The following is a 25,675-nucleotide window of genomic DNA, read 5'->3' as shown; positions in this document are numbered from 1 at the left end:
CGAGAGAGTGCGCATTCTCCATAGCGAGGTCTATCTACTGGGAGACTAATGAAGCGGTAGATTAGGTCGTCTCCTATATAACGGAACACTCTAGAGATTTTTTGTGAACTACTGGATAGCTATTTTGACTGGAATTTTGAAATATTTTATTTTCTAATTTTATTGGATGTATTCATATCAATATTGTATGAGTCATCCGCTCTATCAAAAAAAAAAGTTTCGAACAGTAGTACATGCATCTTTTATCATAATGGCATTAACAGATACTATTTAATATAAGATTTACTTATTGTCGTAAAGAAGTCAATTTAGCATTAATTTTTAAATAAGTTTTAAATAAATCTACAATTCAATTACAACGATATTGAAGTTTCAATTTGAAAATGATGAAAATAAAAAAAAAATCTTCTCGAGAATAAATAAAAATATTATATCTCTGGTAGAGTCATTAAGTAGTTATTATAATAAATAAATTCGAAAACCATCTGATGGTGAAACTCTATTGTTACATTACTAAATAGAGGAGACTTTATATTTTAAACTTTATTAAAAATATAATAATTTCATCAAATCAGCCATAAAGTATTACAATAAATAATATTTAATTATAAAGATGAAAAATATCTATAATATAGTCATATTGCAGTATTATTATAAGAGTTACATTATATGACCATTATTACGATATTTGATAGTTTATCAAATTGTTGCAACAACTATTATTTACCCCCTGTGTTTTCGAGCATGAACTATGTCATATTGAAACTAGCAATATCAAAGCTTAGGATAAAAATTAGGGTTGGGGTGTATTTAGGTGGATGCAGCTGATACTGGATCCGGGTCATGAATTAAATACTTCACTTAACCGGACCCGTTTTTGCGCACACCGCCAGCCCAACAAAGGTGGTGACGGTGGGGCCCTCGCCCAGATGGAACTGGCCTGATATGGAAGTGGAAATTTTTTTAATTTAATATTTAATAGGGAAATAGAGGGGGAGCAATAGATGAGTAGATAAAAAGGTGGCGAGATCTCTCGGCCGAACTTGGCCGGTGGGGCCCGCACGTGACTGGGAGCTGTCGAGCGTGGGAGGAGTCCACTATGAAGAGAGAGAGAGAGAGAGAGAGAGAGAGAGAGAGAGAGAGGATTAAGTTTGTGGAGAGTCCACCTACCGACCTCTCCCCCACCACGCGCGCAAAAATGGCTCCCGCAGTTTACCAAATTGGCCATGCTACTACTTGAAATTGACACCTGCATGTATTGTGGTGCACATGTCCCACATGGTTAAAATCACCAAAATTCTCCCATACCTCCACTACGCCTTGTCCTCCTCGATAACTCACTTGTATCAATATTGAAATACCATACCAATTAGGGTTGGCCGATGAGATAAAAGTTGTCTATCTAAAAGAATCCAGTCTAGCGACTAAGGTGGTAGCCCAGTAGAACAGGGCTTTATTTCCAAACCAAGTGAATCCAAGTTCGAAACGCGTGAGCGTCGATTAAATTATGAAAACCGAATGCTTCCTGCTCGAACACGAGGTCTGAAAGAGCTTACTGGTCCGCTGGTAGCCTCGGTGGTGCTAGGTGTGACGTACTCGTACGGAGGGTTCGTGCCGGAGCCCAGAGAGGTAGCCGAGCCAGGCCCATAAGTGGGAAGAATATGAGTAAAACCGGTCGGGGTGCCCAGCATACGGTCATTTCTGTCCGTATCGAATATTATCCTGATGGGGTGGAGGCCTAGTGAGGACTGCTATACGGAAGTGGATTTGTCCCTTCCTCCCTTCTTCCCCTTTTCTTAAGCAGCAAAAAAAAAAATAAAGAAAAGAAAAAAGAATCCAGCCTATAATATTGCCTACCTAGCCTTCCAATAGAAGCAGCATATGCAGTACAACCACCATGCAGTAATTATTGTTATTGGCAAAGTGTGGCACAATGCCTGTCATGACTATATTTGATTAAGATGTGTATTTGATACAAACTGTAGAGTCTAACCAATTGATGGCAGCAACTGTTTCTCAAAAAATGATCGCACTAACCTTTTGAGAAAGGTGTTAGGAACTCATAAATATACTCTGATTTTATGAAGAAACAAAGTGGACAGACAATCTTAGTACCACTAAGAAGTAAATTACCATGCTAGATCTTTGTGTTTGTATATTGTAAGGACAAAGAAATTGTTCTGAAGGAAATAACAATTTATGCTCGAGATTTATTGTAGGAACATCATGAAGTTTATCAACAAATAAATAAACATACCAAAAAATCTCATCTACAAGCTTTTAGAATTTGTCTTTTTTAGAAGGTGTATCTCTACCTAATTGTCATCCATTAAACCAACAATTAAAATCAACTCTATAGAAAAGGAAAAGGTTGGGAAAGATTGAATGAACAAGAGCATGTGATAAATAGGCAATGCATGTCTCGGTTTATAAGAGATCACAATTTAAGTCAACACTTTTATTGTGTCTTCATTTTTGTGGATCTAATATGTATGGCATGTTGAAGTACAGTTAGGTAATATCTATACCAATATGTTGAAGTATACAAGTGAAATTGGTAAGCTTCATAGAAGTCTACATTTTTTTGTTAACTTCTTTGACTTATTTCCGGAGGAAGTACGTTTTCCTTTCACGCATCTTATCCATCTTGAGGCAGAAAACTTATGCAAAGTTTGTTTATGTGAAAACTTGTTGATCATCTTTATATTTCTATCATATATTCCCTAAAATAGCCAAGGAAACCCTCGAAATTGAAAAGAATAGAAGATTAAAAAGAAAAGAAAACCCTTAAACTTCTCTTCCAAACAGCTGCTTGTTTGCTTGTAAATTATGGTCCTTGGAAGCTTGGTTCACATAGACATGAAACAAGGATGTTTTCAGAGACATACATGGTAGTGTGATGGGGGACAAAATGGATCGTCCTGCATATGATAAGGAATCGTCCAATCCCAGCTGGGCAGACCACAATACCAACTAGGCAGGACCTTGATTGCATTCGGAATCAACCCGATCTCGGACTCCGCCGAAGGTTCAGTTGACCTCGGTCGGACCTCTCCGCTGCTACAACCTGCGGCAACCTCTTTTGATGCTTATAATGATGTCCCGGGCCCGAGCTCAAAATACCCTGTTGTGTCAGCTTCAAGCCCAAGAGCTTCTTCGGCCACAGGCCTACTCGCCGACGCACCCCGGCCGAGCTCAGAGCGCCTTTTATATTCGCCGACGCACCCCGTCTGAGCTCGGGGCACTCCTTATATTCGCCAACGCACCCCCGCCGAGCTCGGGGCGCCCCTTATATTTGCCAACGTGCCCTGGCCGAGCCCGGGGTGCCCTTATATTCAGCAATACACTCCGGCCAAGTTCGGAGCACCCCATCTAACAACGCACCCCGACCTTCGAGCTCGGGGTACCCTACCGAGAAACCTCGGAGTTAGGGATGCTAGGCCAACCTCGGCACCCGCCAAGCCGACTTCGTCAAATATATGATGCGACCTCTCATCGAGCTTGACCTCACCTACGGCCGCATCCACGTGCAAGTCCATGCCCACCTATATAGCCATACATTGCAACGCCACCGCGCCATGCTTTGCTTGCTGGCCAACGACAGGAAAAGACAATGCCATGCTGCTCCAGCCATATCCTGTCATACTCATCGATGCCTTACCGTTCACAGGAACAGCTTACGTCGTGCGCCTCAAGCAAGCTCCAGCTGCGCTATCTGTATAAAACCTATCTCCTCCCATGATGAGGATGGGCCATACCTCCGCCACCTGAACACCTCTCTGAGGACTACATATAGCCCCATCAGGTAACACTACAAGAACTTTTGGGAGGGGACCAACTGAGATCAACCCTAACTTGAGCGTCGAAGGGCTCTCATCGAAATGACCGGGGAGGCTTTATGCAGGTACACCATCGTGCAGGAGGTGACTCCCCTTTCTCCGCCCCATCCGATAGCTCCCTCGACTCTCCCGGCGTGGTCACCCTCGAGCCAAATTTGAACCACAACATAGTGCATGATTTTTTATAATTAGTCTTTGGACTAAAATACTCAAAAAACTCCAAATCATTATGGTGCACGCTTGCACAAGTCGTAGAAAAGGATTAAGTAGATAAGGTCTAGATGGTTCGTCATTTTCTATTAATATTAACTATCTTTTGTCGTGAATAACAAATCTTGAGTCCAGTAGTCCGATATAAGACGCAAGCTCGATTTAAAAGCCAAAATACTATTTCAGTTTGCGTCTCCAAGATGAAAGTTTAGGAGTAGGAGGGCATTGTGGTCACTACGCAGGCCATCACGCGTGCGGCTTCCGCAACATTCCGCAGAGCTCTACTTGAACCAAGAACGAAAAAAAAAAATACACCACCACTTTAGCTATTTGACATTAGTCTAAGCATTTAATAATAAGGGGGATGAACCCCCTAATCAGGTCAAAGCTTTTTCCAAGCTTCTCTTTCGTTCTCTCTCTCAAGTCAAGAGGCAAAGAAGGTTATGGACGGGATGGTGAGTCACTCCAACACAACAACGACCTCAAAAAAGGGTTGAATTTGGAGAAGTGCTTCAAACTTTGGGAGGCAACTGCATTATAAGTGGGCAATTGAGTGTTTGTGATCATGCGAATTTAATTATGCGCACTGGTGCTTAAAGATCTCTAATGATCTCAACCCCCATTGTGTCGAAACGTGTCGGCTTCCTACCGGCACGGCCATGCCAAATGCATCATCGACCCGTGTTATCGCCTGATATCTGGTTACATGGCCTGTGAATGGCTGATGAAGATTGTGATCAATGCAAGGTCAGATTATGTTCACAGGCAGTGTGCCTATAAGTTGTAAAGGATTAATCATTGCTGCAACTGACTCGCCGGCAAAATTGAAAGAATTCAAGCAATTAGGTTAAACTAAGATTCGATAACCCGATCTTGTCATAAGTAGTTGAATGGAGAAAAAAATATCTGAGAATAGAATGCACCTTCCAACAACATAACACAAAGAATTTGCACTATGTTAACATATTTCTCCCTCTTTTTTTATGTGCTCGAGTCACTTCCCACCTATTAAGGCATATAGGTGCCTGCAAAAATACGAGCCACCTTTTAATTGTACAAAGATTAGACAGCAGAATTAGGCAAAGTGGTGATTGATATTGGCACGTTTGGGAACTTCTTGTCAGAAAAGGAAGAGATGGAGTGGAGAGTAGGAAAGGGTGAAGATAGGAGTTGCAGGGATGGGATTGAATTTTTTTTATAAAAAAAAAAAATCTCTAGAGATTTTTTTGTACATCCTGCAGGGTTCCAGCTTTTTCTCTGCTCTATCCCGTTGGATTTTCCAAAGCATAATCTTAGTAGAATGAATATAAAAAAGCATATATAGAAATGGTATGAGATTTACCTGCCCAATCCTAATTAGATCATATGTTTCATTTTCTAGTGTTCCCCCAAATGTTTTCAAATAATCTGCAAGGGTACGTAAGCAGGCATTTTAGGTTTTCTCACTGACGGAAGTCAAGAGCAGTCAGATTGGTTCAATGACGGCTTCAAGCCATCTTCCCTTTACAAGACCTAAACCAAAAGAACAATAAGTTACGAGGTTCCATGAATCAATTAAATGGTGTAAACCATGATTCCAAGCTCAGCCTCCTATCTAGGTGCACAAAAGTAACCAAGATTAGCTCATCCATTTGTCAGAGAAAACATCTTAACCATCAAAAAATAGACATGACAATCACGTTTGTCAGAACTGTTGGCAATAAAACTTTCAGAAATATAGCTTTTTGAAGTAAAGCTTTTATAAAAAGCTATTTGATGTTTGGTAAATACATTTCTAAAGTGTTGTAAAATTTTAATGTGTTTGGTAAACAAACAAAAAAAGTACTTTAGGTATGACAAAATGACCATAAAGGATATTACATGGTATTATACAACAGAGCATAATAAAATATAATATGTATTAATACATAAATATATATATAATATTATTATAATGCAATATAATATTGTTATAATATAGTAACATAATATTGCATACTACAACATAATAATATAACATATATGATATAGTATAATATTGTTGTAATGCAATATAATATTGTTATAATATAGTAACATAATATTCTATACTATAGCATAATAATATAACATATATGATATAGTATAATATTGTTGTAATGCAATATAATATTGTTATAATATAGTAACATAATATTGTATACTATAGCATAATAATATAACATAATTTGGTATTATATAATATAACATAAATAATGTAATATAATATTATATTTATAGTATAATACAATAATAAAAATATAAAATATTGTAATTATTATCATTATATATTTATATTTTATTAATATAATATTTTTAAGAACTAATTTTTGAGTTTCTTGTTTCTTTTGTTGGGGCTCCTACAAATTTTTATAATATAAAATGACATTTTCTATAATTATATTATTTATTATAAATATATTGAATAAAAAATATTTAGAAATCCAAACAACTTTCCAATGCATGGTAAAAGCGTTTTTTTCAAAGAACTTCCATTTTGGAACTACTTCTAAAAAGTTATTCTGCCAAACAGTTTAAAACAGTTTTCTGATTTTTTTTATCAAACACCCTTGTTCAGCTAAAACGAAACGCTCCAAATGCTCCTTAAAATTCTTTCTCCCATTGGAACATTTGTATCTATATGCATCAGGATCCCGATTTATGAATCTCTCGGTTCAAGAAATAAGAGGATCAAATCATTTCTTCTGACTCTTTTTCAAATTCAATAAATGTTAGTTGATCGTAAATTTCATTATAGTTATATGATTCAAAGTATCATTTTCTATTCGATCCCTTTGAATTCAGAAAGTACTTTCTGCTTAAAAAAATTCTGCCAAACGATGCCTAAATCCCAAGTCACACGCTCTACAATTTGGGTGGGTTGTACACATACATATTTTTATCACCTAAAATGGACTTAAGGAAAACAATGGTGCCTTCTTCATTTAAGTGTCACCTAACTCATGGTGTGTGTATTTTTTTTTCCCTTTTAAGTTTAACCAACCGAGGAAAAAGGGAAAAGGAGAGGGGGGGGGGGGGGGGTGTTGTGGGGATAAGTATTAATATGACAAAATTCTGAGAGGAACTTCAATTCGGCAAAAATTCTTTCCATCCAAACAAATAGAAAAAAAAAATCACAAAGTATGGCCTTAGAACTCTGAGGAGTGCATTAGAAATTTATCAATCGAAAGAGATGAAAAGAGAGAATGCAGACTGCAGAAAAATTTCAAAATTCTGATAAACAAGTAAACCCTCTCATAGCATACCGAGCTCCCGAAAAGAGCACCACATATACTCGGCAAAATTTGAAAGCACGCATTTAACCTGCAAAACTTTCCTTCATTAACGTCTTGTACTGGGAGTTCATTGCACGCCAGCTAGCTCAACGTCAAACACAAGCCATGAGTTCCCTGGTATTTTCCCTACACCTTTCTCCCCATAACTGCATAACCAAATAGAATCCAACAGGCAAGATTAGATATCACATTGCGAAGGAAGAAGTTAATAAAAGCAGGAAAATGAGAATATATATATATAAATAAATATATAAACACGGACCCCATAGATGGTGGGATGGTGAGTCTTCTTTTGTCCCCGACACGCATACCTAAATATCAAATAAATCAAGCATCAGACTAGATTCGACATTACATATGTAAATAAATACATTTACATACTACACACATTCATTTTGATACGTATTTTCAAAACAATAGAATCGCATAAAGTTTTAATTTTCAGTGTGTACCATTAACACCAACATCCCATCCCTTGATAACTTGCCCAATACCTTTAACAAACAATAAAAACATTTATGTTAGACCTATAAAAGCTGTAAAAGAAATGAAGGTTTCCCAAGTGATAATTAGTTAATTATAATATTACCAAGACGGAATTTAAACGGCCTTTGGCCAACATTAGAGTCAAATATCTTTCCATTCTTTAACTTGCCAATATAGTTAACAGAGACCTGGAAAGCAAGGGAAAAAAAATTCAGGAAGCCCATTTAATCAGCTGAACCCCTTCCACAAGATGTGGAGGAGAAAATGGATTTATTAGTGGAAGCCATAGCAGCAAAGAAATACAAATAACCAAGACACGGGAGTCAAATTTATTCACACACACAAACACACACACACACAGCGAGAGATTACCTTACAACCTGGAGAAGCTCTTTTGCCATCAGGTTTGCCCATTGCTAGATCCTCAATAGTCAAACCATTGGCAAATGTCCTCATTTTGGATGACTCTACTTTCTTTTCTTCCTCCACAAGATTTGATAACTCCTGGTTTGCATTTAAATCCTTAGCTTGGTTCTTGCTCTTTTTTTTCTTCTTTTTTTTGGCCTCTTGCTGAGTAGCATTGGCAGGAGTCTCAGCATTATTTTCGGAGGTCCTATACACAAGATAAAACCATACAAGTTCACATATATACCAATGTAAGGCAACAGAGCCAGTAGTTCAATTCAATAACATCATGTTACTTCAAGTTCTTACTTGTTTTGTGATTCAACAAGATTCTCATTGATCTTGCCAACACCCTGTGAAGATATTTGCATGGTGTTCTCGTTCTCCACCAGTACATCATCCTCTTCTTGAGCTACATCATCTTTGCCTTTTTTCTTCTTATTTTTCTTCTTTTGTTTCTTGCTGCTGCTGACCCTGCACGATGGATCACTATACACCAATTAAAAACTGTATGAACAAAATTCAGGAAACCATCAATTTGCCCTATACAGAACTTCAAATGTCTATTAAACTGAAAGACCACGGTTCTCACTTATCATTAGAAGGCTCATCATTTGGCCCAACAGGATGACTTTGGTCCATGCCATCAGTATTGGGAGCTTGATTTGGCCCTCCATTAGTACCCTCTGTTCTCTCTGTTGAAAAACCAGAAGGGCTTGCTTCAGATGTCTTTCCCTTCTCAGCCCTGTCTTTTTTTTCCTTCTTCAGCTTCCCATCATTTTCTGGCACATCAATATGACCTTCTGTTGCAAGATCTTTTTCTTCAGTCTCAACTTTTGATTCACCAAATACTGTACCGTCCTCATCTTTCTTTTGCTCAATACTCAACATTTCCCCATCAGATGACTTTGATCCATTTTCATGTGGTTTTTTATCCTTAACCTTCTTTTTCTTCTTTGAGATATTCTTGTTTTCAGCATCAATCTCAAATGGCTGGTGAATTTCCCTGTTAATAAAAATTAACACATCATGCTATATGAAAGATGTAAATATCAAAAAGAAATATTGGCAACACAATTACTATAGACCAACACAAACCTTGCAGATTCAGGGACATTGATGGCACCAAGCTTCCTTTTTCTGTCATCAATTATCTTGTCATCTGTTTTTACATTCTCTTCCACATTCTTAGCAGAATTTTTCTTTTTCAAGGAAAAAGAGATTGGAAAGCCATCTTCATCCTCACTTTCCAGTACCGTGGAGCTATTAGACTTGACAACAAGTTGACACTGAGCACTATCATCACCATCATCAGTATCACTTACCTGATGCTTTTTCTTTAAGCGACGACGATTGCCGTTTTCATTATTTAACTTGTCATCCTCTTCAATCTCCTCAATTACAACTATCAATTTGAAAGAAATAAAACATCTTTAAGGACAAACATTTCGACAGAGAATGATGCGGCATCAAATATCAGAACAGCAGAAGGCAATCACGAAGCAGTTATTGCATTTTCTGAAATGTCATAAGAGAAAAAAGTAAATGCAGATGAACTGAAGTAGGATCATGTACTTTTTTATTTCAATTTCCTTGCAATTTTGGATAAATTTCAGGCTATTTTAAGATTGAAACTGAGCCCAGTGGATTAGATGTCAAATAGTCATATTTTTCATCTTATTTTAGCTACAACACCGGTAGGGGAAGTCCACAAGTCAATTAAGATTAAGCTTTGGCAATAATAGGAGACTAGTGGAACCTTCATGAAGGTTTCTCTCTTTCCTTTTTCCCCTTTTCTAAGGATACTAGATAACCATCCAATACCCATATAATTCGTTTTTAGTATGAAAGAACAGTTCTTACTCATCAGCACTCAGTTCCAATATTTGAATGTTTAATTCCTCTAACCCTAGCAGCAAGAATTGACCTAGGTAATCTACTACAACGTGCACACACAAGCATGAGTGCATGCACACCTGCACATGCATCTATACACGAATACCAACTTGTTCCCTGATAAGTAAAGGATTCTTTCTCTCTTTCTTTACATTTTCTCCTTTTCTAGGGAACCTAGATATCCATCCAAAATAACATATACTTAAGTTTTTAGTGCCAAATCAAAGTGCCTTCTAATGACCACTCATTTCCATGATTTGATTGTATAAGCCCTTCAGACCTAGCTGCAACGCTATGTGCACATGCATGCATGTGGGTTTAAGTGCATCCATGGTGCGAGCAAGCATGTAGTAATATCGTTAAACCTTTGTAATTAAGTTAACAACTTTTATAATCATAATGGTGCAACAAGATTGGTACTTACAAGATTAAATTCTTACAAAGGGATGTGGTATGGGTAATTAAATAATTGGCACCAATCTAAAGGCTAATTTAAGCCCCAATCTTGATCCATCTTTATGTGAAAAAGAATATTGATAACTTCACTGTCAAGCATCAAATATTTCTTGAGAAATATGTTGCTCATGACAGGCCTAACACTCCAACAGAGAATATGCTATTGCATTTAACTTCCATGCATCTAGTGTGCATGAAATTATTGCTGCTCTTAGAACTTTTCTGTTTACATTGTCCGTACCATCTTAGCCACTATCTCTTGTTTTGTTATATGACTAAAAAGTATTGTTTGACCTCATCATAGCCATTGATGCAATATTATCTTTTGTAGAACATGAGATGGGGACGGTTAACCTCACACAATTTGACATCAACTTTCTACCCGCACGGTTGTTGAAATCTTATGACTCATGATCTGATTCAAAATGGACCTAAATGATCTGGATCCCATCAATATCAGAATCAATCTAGGATCACAAGATTCGGATCCATATGGTAAACTATACATTCCTTCAGATCACATACAAATTGCTTATGTTGCTTACAAATGAAATCATGTGTAGGCCCGCTTTGCTATAATTTCTTTGACTATGTGGTCCTTAAATGGCTTGTCACTAATAAGTCTCAAATAGTAAAATTTGTAAGCCTATTATTGAAATTCATAAAGTTAAAAAGAAGATGTAAGCTTTTGTATTTTTACAACTATATATTAAATTATTATCCTCGTTTGTCAATAAAGCATTTTACCTAGAATAAAGATTAAAATGACAGATAGTATATAAACATCTTGAATAACCAAATAGAATGTTTGCTTCATTAAAAATACTATATACAAGCCCAAATTGGTGAAAACTATACTTGTTGTATGCATGCCTTATATATTCTATTCATCTACTTTATAGTTGACTCACACTTCAATATTCATATTTCTTTTATATTTAGGAATTTCTGAAAAATTAGAAAAAAATTATGATCTAAGATCAAATTCGCAACAAGATCCAAACTAGCCCCTTTTAAGACTTACAACTTCATCTCAACCTTAACAACAATTACCATCCATTTCCTTCACATGAATTGTTCATGCACATTAGTGGTTGATATATTGCATCGACATGCCAATACCATTAGTGCAGACCTATGCCCATTATAAGCAAGACAATAAATAATAAATCCATAAACATGTGTTAAAGCAATATGCGGCTAGGAGTATTCCGCGCTCTCAAGAATGTATATTATCAATTGATAAGAAAGTTTTCCTTAATAAATTATTCACTTATTTACATATAGAATCCTGCCACCTTTTGTATCATGAGGCATTATGTTAACCATGTCCCAACCTTTCCTAAGACTCATCTACTCTATCTTGGCCTATATGTGCATTATGAATGTGAAGTCCTACTATGTGCTTAATGTTTGTTTCTTCTAATTTTTGATAAGTTCCAAACATAAAGGCAAGGCAACGAATCATATTCATATTCATGTCCGAGTACTGGGTACAGGTAATCGAGTTCAATCAAAAGGTCCAAGCAGCAAACTCTCCTATACAAACTAGGTGAACATGTATAACAGCTTAATTAAACATATCCTAGATTGACATCCAATCTCATTAATTTAAATCATAATTTTTGTAAACTCTAGTGATGTTCAAGATATAAAAACTAAGGTATCCTCAAATAGTTAACTTAAGCTGACCCCAAGCTAGAATCTTCCGATCATTCACGAAATATTACATTCATAAGATACTTCTTATCCTATCCCTATCATCCATAACCACTAGGTAATAATCTGTGATCGCTACTTCCCATTTGTCCATGCCATAAAGACAGGGATGAACTTTCAATTTCAATAATCATTATTTTCATGGAAAACTAAATACTCTTGATCAATAAATTGACTTATCATTTGACGCAATTAGTTTTAGCTAATTGCAATAGTTCAAAATTTAAATTTTGGAAAGTTTTCTACTTTTAAGATCTAATTTAGTCATAAATTTAAATATTTACCAGTAGAGGTGGCAATCGGGTCGGGTCAGAAGCAGGTTAGGTCAAAAGTTCGTCAACCCAAACCCGACCTATTTAACAAACATGTGACCTGACCGACCCATATATAACATATTGAAACCCGTTTAACCTGTTGAAACCTGTTTAACCCATTAAAAAACCGTTTAACCTGACTTGACCTGTTGAAACCCATTTAACTTGTTTAAAATCTGTTTAACTTATTTCATTTAGCTTGTTTAAAATCTGGTTAACCTATTTAAAACCCACTTAACCTATTTTTGACTTGTTTAACCCGACCCAATAATTAAATGAATCAAAATGGGTTAAATAGGTCAAAGATCTAAACTTGAACCCAACCTATTTAATAAACATGTAACGACGAGTTGATCCATTTATGTGTCCAACAAAAACATGCTTAAAACAGATCGTTCACGTGTCGGTTTGATGGGTCAGATTATAAATTGCCTCCCTTACTTACCAGAAGATCGACAATTTTTTCACCTTTACAAATACATCAGTTTTGATGTGTCTCATGAGAGACAGTTTTAACATGTATCGAAAGCACTAAGAAGAGACAAAGTTACGAGCCAAGAGTTCATAGTTGTTAGAATAATAGCCACTTACCTATAAGTGATGCATAGTGCACATGTACCGCATAAAAACACTCACGCTCCATTTACTCATTCCTTTCAAAATGCACCATCTTTCTTCAGTTGCAATGAATTGCATGAGATGACAAATTTTGAATTTGATGATATAAATTGTCTTTTACCTGATATTTATATTCTATTTGTTGGAAAAATTAAATATCATATTCAATAGGTCAATGTATGTGAATTTTAAATTTTTGAAAACTCAATTTTTTTTTAATAATTGAACAGTTATTCTGTGATTACTTGAAAATAATAAGCTTATAAAAAACAACTCCTCTTGGGGGGAAAAATCTCTCTCAGAAATAATGGAACAACACTAAGAAAATGGGCATTGCATGTTCGCAGCACTAACTTGTGGCAATGGACATCCACCAGCTAGAGCGACAAAAATTGGATTGATCGCTAATGATTTAATAAAACAATTTCTTACAAATAAAAGTTGAATTTATTGAATCAAACAAACACTTAAATCATCTCTCTGCTACAAAATTTAATGACATACTCTAAACAAATCTTTCTATGACAGGATAGTCATAACCAATTATTCTTAAAAACTAATTTCACCATAATAAATCAAATAAAATGGCAGCTCTCATACCCAGTGGCATTATCAAAATAGCTCAAGATATCTAATCCTTGAAACTTCTAATAAGAACAAATTCTAAAACATCATCTGTGTTTTCTCTAGAAGAATATAAATGGATAATGACAAGACCAAGAAGCAACACACAGATAAGAAGGAAACAAATGTTATTTGAATTCTATTATTAAAAACAAATACAGAAAAAATGATTGTTCATAGTCTCAATGAAAGCCTTTAGCAGAATCCAACTGCCAATCTTCCCAAAATTACTAATATAGCAGGAAACATTTTCAGCAAGAAAAGCATAATTAATAGAAGAATGCTAATATGCGCAATCCTGCAGTACTGACAATTGAGTCCTACCACTAAGGATCAAAAATGACTATTGGGATTTCAGCATTCAAAACTCTAACACAACCTAATTAATGCTTCAATATAAAAGACAGGGCCGAACTCAAATTACCACTACTTTTCCGCCGAGGAGAAGAAGAAGGAGAAAACATTTCAAAATCACCATCGTCAATAAAGTCAGACTCATACTCATCTTCTTGGCTGTCATAGCTGTCGTAGTTGTCCGAATCCTCTTCCCCAATATCTTCACCATATGAATCACTAGAGTAGAATCAAGGAGATATTCAAGCAAAAATAATGCCCACAAAATTTCAATCATCCATAAAGCTCAAATCATCAAAGGATACGTCTCATCTCCACCGGCGCAAGTATTCGAGCCAAGATAGTAACCGGAAAGGTGCACGCTTCTCTGTCCGAGGACCGAGAAGACGACTTCCTCATCCTCCTCAAACTCGAGCTCCAGATGGCACGTCTCGCTGGCATTAGGAATCAAATTACAGAGAAGAATGGGACTTTTATTGCCAACATTGCATTGCAGAACACTCTTTTTCTCCCCCTTGCCGTTTCCCAACGTCGCCTGGATGATCCGCCATTAAAACTTCAATATAAAGCGTTAAGGAATCCAAAAACATTTCATGGATTTTTTTGACAGAAAACAGGTACCCTAAATCGAAAAGAACAACGACCAAAATTCTAAACCGAATGATGGGATTTATGAGGGATTTGCTGGGAGAAAACGGACCTGAGAGACGCGAAGCCTTCCGCGGGCGCTGTCGTAGAGATGGGAGTAGGGTTTCCCGGGCCTCACCTCGATCCCTGTAAAAGAGATGAAAGAATCGAGTCAGAAACCATGGAATTCGAGGAGGGAACTTAGAATTGAGGATGAAATTTAGAGGATTTCTCACCCCAGAAGGCCATGGCAGGAGGCGATCGAGATTGGAGGCGACTGCGGGTAATGGAGCCGATATGAGAAGGAGGGATTCAAAACCCTACGTATGAGGCCGGGGACGAGGCTGGCGGCCTAAAACCCTAGCGGCGGAGTGGGAAGTGGAGCGGCGGGGGGTGGTCACTTTAAAGGGACTAGTTTCTTTCAAAAAGAATATATATATATATATATATATATATATATATATATATATATATATATATATATATATATATATATATATATATATATATATATATATATATATATATATATATATATATATATATATTCTCTTATTGCTTAGCTCCGAAAATTACTATTTTTTGTAAATATCTCTCTGTTCATTATATTTTGGCAGCAAAACCTCTCCGATTAGAATTTTTTTTTTCTTTCTCTGATTGATGACATTAACAAACAATCATTTTAAACGCAGAATAGTTAGTTTACTGTCTTTTATATTGACTTAAAAATTATACAAAAATATAATTCTTTATAATATAAGTTAAATAAATTTTTTAAACAAAATATTAATAAAAAAGATAATAGTATCATTTTGCACTTAGAATAATTTTAGCATGTCAATCAAAAAGTATAACAGGCGCGCATTGTTACAAAAGTAGGATGAGTTGAGGGACACATGCAACAAAAATATCTATATCAAATATGTATTCAGATATTCAAAAAAATATATTATTAAAAAATTATTAATTTATTATATAGTTACTAATCAAAAATAATATGCATATAAGCATCGGTTTATATCATATATATATATATATATATATATAAGACCTATAATATTACCAAATTTTAAGACAAATTTTCAATCTTATAACATTGGGTTTTTGCTTCAATTATTCAGAAGGATCCTCGAACTCGATGTAGACTACTTTAATCACTACGAGTGGAGTTAGACAAGGTTCAGAAGCAAAATCCGCCGCATCAGAAAGCCAAGTCGTAGGTCAAACTTTAGGAGATAATAATTTGATCATACAATGCCCGATTGAGATGATCTTTTTTTTAAAAAATTGTATATATTTTTAAGATTTACAACTTTGGGCCAACCTTGTTGAATTGGACTGAAATCATTTAAGCCCCAAAATAGGCTGATCATACCGAATGTTTTTCTTTCGGGTAAAACATTGACCTGATGTAGGTATCTATCCGAGAAGATCGGGAGGGATGATAGAAGGCATAGTAGATGTAAAAGTCGAAATTTACCTCCTCAAGAATTTTATTTTTTTATAATATTTTTAAATTTTAGTTTTTTTAAAATATTTTTATTAATCATATTTATTTTAGGATACCTAATTCTATTCAAACTAGGAGAGAAAATTAATCCAAATTGTGAAAGGAGGATTTCACTAGTATTATAAATAGGGGCTATGTACCACAGTTTAAGAGGTGTGAAGGATTAATGAAAGAAAAAAGAACTTAAAAGCTCTATTTTTAAAATTCTTCTATCTTCTTCTAATTATCTACTGAGAGTTTTAAGTTGAGCGGGTTGAAGAAATCTTCTTTTTCTCTGATTATTCAAAGTTTTGGGGTTCCTTATGTGTCTGTTATCATAGGCTGAAATAAAGCGTTATTAGCTTATAATAGCCCCCGCAGACATTGTTATAGTTTTAACTTATTTATCCTGAAGGACAATTTCAAGATTCTTAATATTAAAATAATTGATGAAATAATGGTTGTTTTAATAGCCTCATAATAAAAAATAACTAGTAGTAAGAGTGTTCTCTTTTCCTTCTTTTTTTTATTAGATAAAATAAATTTTTAGACTGTACAATCACTTTTGGATGAATTTTTGAAGAAAAATTTTGAAATTTGAAATAAATATTATTTTATTGAAAAGAGAGTATGAGGAGAAAAGGGGGCATTATTAGCGTTATAACAACCCATTGCAATAAGAAATAATAGAATCAGTGTAAAGTAACGGTTGTTATATTTTCCTATGTTATTAATCTCCATAAAATAATTGGATTGGCCGAAACCATTACAATGGCCATTATAATAGTTATAATGTCGTTATTTAAAACTATGGCTCTAATCCCTAAGGTCAGAGACTTCGTTATAAGCTCCTAGCCAAGCTCCTTATCCCTCCTTTAAAAGCTGGTGCTGCATTTCTTATTGGACCTGATCAAGCTGCCTTTGTTACTGATAGAAATCTTACCAAATCATCATTATGATTAAATTTGACATGGAAAAGGCATATAAAATCTTATTTTCCTCAGCTTCCTTTTTGTCCCTCACTTAGTGTTGGAGCCCTCCGGCGTAGTTCAATAGTATTAGGGGATTAGATAGAGGCTTTCACTTTCCCCTTCCATTTTCATATTGTGCTCTCAAAGTCCATTGGCTAAGCTAAATTACAAGGTCAGCAATGGCTTATCCATGATAATCTTTTTCAACATGGCCAAGATCAGCAGTTTCATTTGCTTCATGTAGAAGACCTTCTTCTGTTTACCAAGATCACACTTGTTAATATTTTCGAAATAGAAATGTTCCATAGCTACTAATCAGAGGATTAACAATGACAAATCTTGCATGTACTCCCCTTCTTGGATGGACTCCAGATGGAAAAGGCTCATCATTAGGATTGCAGTGGGATACTTGGTCTTCTAATTATTTGTTGAAATTAGTAAAGTTGATGTTTTGGAATAGGCTGGATTATGGTATGTCGTACTGGCCTAAACTAGATGGTACGGAGCATACCAGACCGGTTCGATACTGGTACCTAATATGGGTAGTATACCGATACTCGGCATGCCAAAAAAATTTCGTATGTATCGACATTGTACTAGCGTGGCACCGGCAAACCTTGGTCTAGATACATATTAATTTAAATTCATACAAGGATCATTAATATATCCATGTACTTATCTATCTTTACATCTTCCTATAATGTATGCTCATTTTCCTATGCAGTCTTAATTAGATGCAATTAATATGAATATATATACTAGAAGTCCCCATAAAGCCTATAAAATACTTTTCTACTGTTGTATTTGGCAACATAACTACAAGTTGATTGTTCTCGGTCTTTGTATTGAGTTGCTTCAATTAATTTCATACATTCATCTGTGGAGTTCTTTGTACATGGCTTGCTTCTTTTTTTTTTTTTTTTCCACATTGTGGTTGGAGATCTTGGCCATAACTGTTGCTGGTAAGAGGCTCTCCACGCCTGCCAATGATTTTCTTATTCAAAGGTTTAAAAAGAAACTTGAGTTGGTTCCTCTCCCACGCCTGCCAAGTCACCCTAACTAATTATATTATCAATGCAATGCCACACTGGATAGGGCTTGCAGAATTTATCTTTCTTCGTACGAATTCACCATTTGATCGCACAATTTTCTTGAATATATGTACTGCAAGTTTTTTTATAGCTGCTGGGCCCGACACATGCCAGGGCTCACCATTGTCGGAGCAAAGCTGCAGGCTGCTTGGGAGGACTTATCCTTTGCGAGGAAGGTCCTCGACGTCGAGCGGGTGTATCTCGAGGGGGACTTTTCTACGGTGATCGATTGGATCCGGAGTGCGGATAGGTACGATGACAGTCACCCGCTCATCCTGGAGATCCGGAGTTTTGTTCAAAAGATAGTTTATTTTCAGACAGCACATGCGTACCAAGAAGCGAACAGAGCAGCTAACTGACTCACCTCCTATGTTGTCCGGCACTCCAGAAGGTTCCTTTGGATATCTGTTGCCGACATTTCCACCTTTTTGTACTTTTTACTTTCTTTGGATTTGGCTGGATATACTCAAGCTAGAGCTATATGAATTGCCGTTTTCAACCAAAAAAAAAAAGCATGCATCATTATGGTTGTAAATAGGTTTCATTATGATTGTAAATACGTATCAATGTGGCCTGAAATGCAAACTATTTTTTGGATGCAAATTGGTTTGAATAAGCTATACAAAGTTTTAGGTCCACGATTTTTCCTTTTTTTCCCTTACATGATGCATTGTTATGAACACGTTAAGGGGATAAGCTCACCACTCTCCATCTCAAAGGTGATGGGATACTCTCGGTTACATGGACAAACTCTACAGAACGCTATGTTCTTTTGAAATTCTTCAAAACCTATAGAACTTTCTGTTTTCCAGAAAGAATGATAATAAACAAAAAGAACAGAAGTCTAAACAAATGCTGATCAATCTCCATGTCATATTTAACTAATCTGTGGAGAAACAAAAACATGAAAGTAACATCAATGCCAAACTAGCCCTGAAACTATTTTCTGATGGTTTAAAACCAAATAGAATCGACCATGAATAGAGTTGAACTTCAAAAAATGACAACACAATGAGATTCATCGGTGACAACTAGCATAGAGTAGATTGAAAAATTGTTGTCCCAAAACAAGCTCTTAGTTAATAACATGCTCTATGATACTTTCAAAGGAAACTAGAAAAACTACCCAAAAAAGATTCTGAAACTCTTCTCAAGAGCATCAACTCAACAAGTGGACAAGAACAACCCCCCAGCCAAATGAACAAAAGGGGCCAAGCAAGGATCAGACTGCAACTGGAACCTCCAACTCCGGGGCCACCATTAGTGGTGGCCTGATGCACTCCTCCTCATCCTTTGGCGTGTGAATGGTAACCAAATCTGGCAGAGGTGTTGCAGGTCCCTGCTTCCCCTTTGGATCCCAATCCAGCATGATCTTGACCTTGATCCCGAGAACACCCTGACAAGGAAAGCAAGAACAGTTAGTGTCTATCTTGATGAGCATACTGGGATTCTGAAGCAGACAAATGACAGAGCTATGCAAGAAACAAAAGACAATCTACAGGATCATCCGAAGTGGCATTATTATGAGCCACAACAGCGCAGACAGGCAACACATGCAGTGGACCGCAAGCAATATGTTGGATCAGAATGAATACCTGTACTCAAATTTTGAACTCCATAAGGTAGTCTTGAAAGAAAAGGAAAGAGAGAAAGGAATTCTTAGTTCATTACGTAAAAACCAAATACAATACAAAAAGGATAACATGCGTATAACAGAAATCCGGTATTTTTTAACAGCCCAAATAGATGTAAGATATTATAAGTGACATTAAGGTCTAGCATCCAACATGGAAGTACATGGGCAAAACAACCATCTTAAAGTCCAACACCAAGATACAGATATTGGGTGTCACCCTCATTGGTTTGAAGCTATGTCAGTATGTACCAATGGTAATTTGGTAATGACCCCACACATATTACTGAATAATGAGCAGATGCAAATCTGGAGGATAAAATGATCAATGCAAGGCAGCAAGTGAGAAGCTAACCTGTCTAAGAAGAACATGCCTCACTGCTGAGTCGATATACTCATTGACCGGCTGACCAGAAGAAATCATGTAACCATCCTTAAACTTCATGGATTTAGCACGTTGTGCCCTTAGCTTCCCGCTAACAATTACCTGCAAAAAGCATGGAATTCAAATCTACAAATTTTCATATAAAAGTGAAGCATTTGCAAGGGATACAAAATACCTCACAACCTTTGGCACCACTCTCCATGACAAACCTCAAGACACCATAACAGGCCCTGAAAGAGAGATCATAGGCAAGTCAGACTAGTAGTGAATTTCAAATCACAAGAAAATCCAAGAAAAGGATGACTGGACCAGCAAAGCAGCTCCACAAGCAAGGATAAACATTACTACTTAGAATTGAGGTGGGTCATGCATCTATTATAATGAATTAAAGAGTTCACTTTTTTTTAGAAAATGTCAAAGGCTTATTTGATTTCTCTTATATCATAGATGGTGACAAGAAATAACCATCACAGAAGAAGACGACAAATAGACTAGTCATCCAACATTTTGATGAAAATATGACCAAGGAAATTGAGACAGCATAAAACCATAGATCTAACCTAGCTCTGGAACATTAAGGAACATTATATGCTGTGGAAAAGTTATAAGAGAAGATGATGCCCAATAACGTTGGAGAGGAAAAACAATTAATTGGCACTTAAACCCGTTACGAAACACTCACTACTAGATTATTTCACATGCAAATTTTACAACTAGAAGTCATATGCAATCAAAAATGAGGGAAAAAGGTAATAAACCCTGCAATCGATGCTAAAATCAAGCTCATGGAGATTCTCTCCAACTCTTAAATTTTAAGTTGGATAAAAGGAAGCTCCACTTCTCAGATATTATATGACAGAAATTTTAAATGAGCATTGGGGGATAAAAGGTTAAGGCAGATTATAGAAACAAAATATGGTATCTGAACAAAGAATTCACAGAGAAGATGAACTATGTTTAGAGATGATCAGAAATACCAAATTCAAAAAAAAAAATCAGAACTTATCAATCAGCAGAACAATGAATTAAAAGGAGGTCAAAATGTTGGAGCTTATTCCAAACTTCAAGCACACAAGGAAAATACAAGAAGCCTGACAAACTCCATAGTTCTCTAATATGCACTTCAGCAAAGCCTCCAAAGCATTTTGTTCAGGAGGACAAGGAGAATAGAAGTGCTCAAATGGATAGCACTAAGATTCTTAAAGATCTCAGCCTACTCACTTGCCAAAACAAAATAAAAAAAATTAAGTCAGATAAAGAAGTTCAAGGCCTTAAGGACATCTATATGAAGAATAATAATTAGCTCATTTAGTAAGATCAAAAGATAGAATAGTAGCCATGATAATTAGCCATCTAGGAATTTCTGTTATTGGAGCTAATACAAAAAATAGACACAATAATTGCATCAGAAACATCTAAATTATCTACATTGCCTGTCTCCAAACTAAGCCAATCATACAAGACTGCAGGGTGAAATGTAGCATCAAAAACAGAGGTAGAGATGTTATATGACAATAATATAAGGGCTTAATTACTAAATTAGTCCCTGATGTTTGGCCTCAAACTTATCTGAGTCCCCAACTTTTCAAAAGTTGCAATGTCATCCCTGACGTTATAAAAACATTTTAATTGAGCCATTACCGTCACTTCGACGTTGCTAACTCAAATGGAACTACACAGGTGGCATGTATTTTATGATGTGGCAAGAAGATGTCAATTACATGGCCAAGATGTGGTAAAGAGAGACAATGGGGAAAGAAAAATTGCCTTATTAACAGCTTGTTGGGGCGGAAGCCTAGGGAATTTGGGGTTTTTAAAGGTCCCAGCAAGCCGCTGATGTGGCAATTTTTCCCTCCCAATTCTCTCTCTCTATGTCACATCTTGGAGAAATTATGGGGTGGAACAGTTCTGCCAACCTGGACTATAGACCATCCAATCAAAGCTTGCCACATCATCAATTCGGAATAAAAAAATTTTCTTCCACTCTCAGCCCATCCAGAGTTAACTTTGATTACTTTTTTTTCGGCTGAAAAGAAGGACCAAAAAAGGAAGAAAAAAAAAGAACCCTAAACCTAATCGTCCCCTCTCCCCTCCATCTCCTCACTGGCCTCCTCCCTCCTTGGAGCCAACCCCACTGACTGCTGTCAACCTCTGGCTCGGCCCTCGCCGTCGTCCTCTCCCACAACTTCATCTCATCAGCATCCTCCCTCTTCGGAGCCAACCCCACCACCTGCCATCGACCTTTGGCTAAGCCCCGCCATAGTCCTCTCTCCCCAACTCCATCTCGCCAGCCTCCTCCATCCTCGAAGCCAACCTTACCACCCACCATCAACCTTTGGCTCGTCCTAGAGAAGGTAGAAAAGTTGTATTATGAAAGGATGCAACATAATTATATCAAACACCCCATACATAGCAAAATCCGATATCGTATCCAAGATTATAGTATATATTAATGTTTTCTCTACCAGCAACAGCATCTTCGTCTTGAAGTTTAACAAAGAAAGAATCACAAGACATGAACTCAAAAAATTAATATGCCTTTTATTAAATCAACAATCTTCAAGTCTTCGCAGTCAAACATGAAACATCTTAAACAAAGTCTAGATGCTGCTGAACGAATATAGCAAAAATGGTACGAGGGAAAAGAATCTGTATCAACTTCTACTGCTGCATTTGGCTTGTAGGAGTTTAAGCTTGGGAGTCTAAACCAACCAACCACCCCTCTGTGGCCCACACCCTGGGAAAAAATAACTTTTGTTTATATATATATATATATATATATATATATATATTATTTTTATATATAACTAGTGACCATGGTTAGGCTCCTCGTCAAGGTTCCTCATCTCTATGACAATCCAACCTTCATCTTGATGACAATATTTCAACTTTAGCCTCATGCCATCCATATATCAGCTCCTACTTCAGCCAAATTATATATTGGCTTAGTCAAGTGTCCAGGTATCCCATTTTAGTATCCACTCTCCACCACCTACAACCAATAATGCACATACATAGGATTAATGTACATGATATGTTAAACTCTCATAAAGCCTTATCAACTTATAAGCTAAATGCTAAAATTCATTAGAAGATCATTCCACTAGCTACCGCCTCCCTCGTTGATGATTAAAATCAAAATCAGTTCTTGAAATCACATTGCCATTTGCTTTTAAATTCAAAACCAGAAAACATCTTCAAGTTCAGAAATTTGGCAGTTTTGAAAATACCACAAGCTGGCTCAGCTAAGTACCTTATGACAAGCCGCATCATTCTACTACCAACTAAAATAAAGAATATTTTAGGGCAAACGTAAGCCCGGCCTTTTAGTCATCATAGCCAGCAAAAGAAAAAGAAATCTCCATCTTTATGAATCCCTAAAACCTCACAGAAACCATCAATATGAGAAGATGCTACCAACAACGGATTGAAGACATGAAAAAAGCATCAATTCAAAGCAAAATCAAGAAGAGAGAAAAGATGCACCAGGATCCTCTCCTGTGCATTGGAGTCCCTTTGCACCACTCCCAAAAACCCTAAAAATTCTCTTGACGGCTGGTGGTGGGGTTGGCTTGGAGGAGGCCAACAGGACTGAGGTGTGGAAGAGGGCGCAGAGGGGGGGAACCAGAGGCCAACGACAGGTGATGGGGTTGGCTCCAAGGAAGGAGGAGGCCGACGAGACGAAGATATGGGAGAGGATGGCGAGGAGAGGGGACATTTAGGTTTAGGGTTCTCATTTCTTTTTTTCCAGCTGCCAAGTAAAAGTAAACTAGAGTTAACTCTGGATAGGCTAAGAGTGGAAGGAAATTTTTTATTCCAAATTGGTGATGTGGTAAACTGTGATTGGATGGTCTACAGTCCAAGTTGGTAGAACTAATCTACCCAATAATTTCTCCACATCTTGGCCTTGTAATTGGTGTCTTCTTGCCACGTCATAAAAATATATGCCACCTGTGTAGGTCCTTTGAGTTAGCAATGTCGAAATAATAGTAATGGCTCAACTGAAACATTTTTATAACGTCAGAGGTAACATTGCAACTTTTAAAAAGTTAGGGACTCAAATAAGTTTGAGGCCAGACCTTAGGGACTAATTTAATAATTAAGCTGTAATATAAGTTTAACAAAAAGGACATCACAAATCCAAGTAAGCAAAGCTATCTACAAAAAAAATTTAAAAGAAAATCATATGTAAGTTTTCATAGAGGAATATAATACTTGAGAAACAACAATATACCACAAAAACGAGTAACAATTCAAGAACATCACCACTAAGCTGAGTGGCTAAAATCTATAATGCAACCCATAAGAATCGGCAATGGCATAAATAATAAAAATACAAAAAAAAAAGTACAGAATGAAAAAAGAAACTCAGTGAAATGTTTAAGAAATAACCTTGAGGAAGATGGATAAACATGTTGCCAGAAAAGACTAATGTCATGAAAGCTTTCAAAACTCTATTTGCATACATGGCGGTGTTAATATTGTCATCTTCCGACACAAAGTTGGTATTGAGTAACCTAATTGCTTTATAGATGACAAAGGTCTCCGACAACAACCCAAAGTGTACTACTACACCAAAAATAGTACTTTACAAGTAAATACGAAATAAAGAAAATTAACAATGGTCCAGTAAGCGAAAGTAATGGCCATGCAAAATATAAATAATGACACACACAATACAAGGAAAGGTCAGTTTATATGATGACTAACCAGACCTGACATGGAGCAACCAACCGTTACTGACAAACAAATCAGTAGCCATCTCGAAATTACAAAAATAAAGAAAAGAAATCAGATTTTTCATTGTAAAATTAAAAAAAGGTTATAGATTGACTACCATGAACTTGCCAAATACGAAACAAAATGTGATACCAATTATGATCCCAGACATAACCTCGGAGGTCAGCTTTGCAAGTCTAGTTTCTCATAAATAGTGTAGAGCAGATTCACAAAAGAAAGCACCTTGTACAAATCTGAATCAACTGCTGGGTCTCCAAGCCCAAAACGACTCAAAACTTTCGCACAATCAGTATATTTTCAAAAATAAAAAAGAAATCAAACTTGCAAACTTTTACAAATCTTTGGATCGCACGCCGAGTAAAAAAATAGGGACAGAACTTAAAGGAACATGGTTGATTTCAAAAATCGAAAATTATGCGGCTGAAATTAACTTTTAACCCACAAGCACTTATCTAAGACGAGTTTACAGTATCGCACTTAGCAAAAGCCACATGATAGAGATCGACTCACATACATATCAAAAAG

The 25,675-nt window shown here is 36.4% G+C and overlaps 2 protein-coding genes and 2 non-coding genes across 6 annotated transcripts; all 4 read right to left on the bottom strand.

The window, feature by feature from the left end:
* Positions 1 to 7,111: 7,111 nt before the first annotated feature.
* Positions 7,112 to 15,248, bottom strand: LOC103704893 (peptidyl-prolyl cis-trans isomerase FKBP53). 3 transcript variants are annotated; one of them, XM_008788380.4, is made up of 12 exons: positions 15,078 to 15,248; positions 14,915 to 14,988; positions 14,520 to 14,749; positions 14,285 to 14,433; positions 9,332 to 9,638; positions 8,826 to 9,239; positions 8,543 to 8,722; positions 8,201 to 8,441; positions 7,932 to 8,016; positions 7,795 to 7,836; positions 7,605 to 7,653; positions 7,138 to 7,488 (listed from the first exon to the last, which is right to left on the bottom strand). In XM_008788380.4, exons 1-12 carry the CDS (start codon positions 15,088 to 15,090, stop codon positions 7,410 to 7,412), a joined length of 1,863 nt encoding a protein of 620 aa, XP_008786602.2. In that variant the 5' UTR covers positions 15,091 to 15,248; the 3' UTR covers positions 7,138 to 7,409. The 3 variants fall into 3 exon arrangements, with proteins under 3 accessions (XP_008786604.2, XP_008786602.2, XP_008786603.2); XM_008788381.4 differs by having other exon boundaries at positions 8,543 to 8,707; XM_008788382.4 differs by lacking the exons at positions 7,795 to 7,836; positions 7,932 to 8,016 and having other exon boundaries at positions 7,112 to 7,488.
* Positions 14,014 to 14,165, bottom strand: LOC113462585. Its single transcript, XR_003385250.1, has one exon. It is a non-coding gene; the product is annotated as a small nucleolar RNA snoR135 (small nucleolar RNA).
* A 4,072-nt stretch (positions 15,249 to 19,320) lies between the features above and the next one.
* On the bottom strand, positions 19,321 to 21,333 carry LOC120103821 (40S ribosomal protein S3-3-like). The gene is made up of 3 exons (XM_008788383.4): positions 20,586 to 21,333; positions 20,381 to 20,512; positions 19,321 to 19,788 (listed from the first exon to the last, which is right to left on the bottom strand). Exons 1-3 carry the CDS (start codon positions 20,610 to 20,612, stop codon positions 19,615 to 19,617), a joined length of 333 nt encoding a protein of 110 aa, XP_008786605.2. The 5' UTR covers positions 20,613 to 21,333; the 3' UTR covers positions 19,321 to 19,614.
* A 2,313-nt stretch (positions 21,334 to 23,646) lies between these two features.
* On the bottom strand, positions 23,647 to 23,752 carry LOC120111817. Its single transcript, XR_005513211.1, has one exon. It is a non-coding gene; the product is annotated as a small nucleolar RNA snoR113 (small nucleolar RNA).
* Positions 23,753 to 25,675: the final 1,923 nt, after the last annotated feature.

This window comes from Phoenix dactylifera, chromosome 8 (genome assembly GCF_009389715.1).
Source record: "Phoenix dactylifera cultivar Barhee BC4 chromosome 8, palm_55x_up_171113_PBpolish2nd_filt_p, whole genome shotgun sequence".
Lineage (NCBI taxonomy): Eukaryota > Viridiplantae > Streptophyta > Magnoliopsida > Arecales > Arecaceae > Phoenix > Phoenix dactylifera.
The sequence above is the reverse complement of the archived record's forward strand: the minus strand, read 5'-3'. Positions and strand labels throughout refer to the sequence as shown.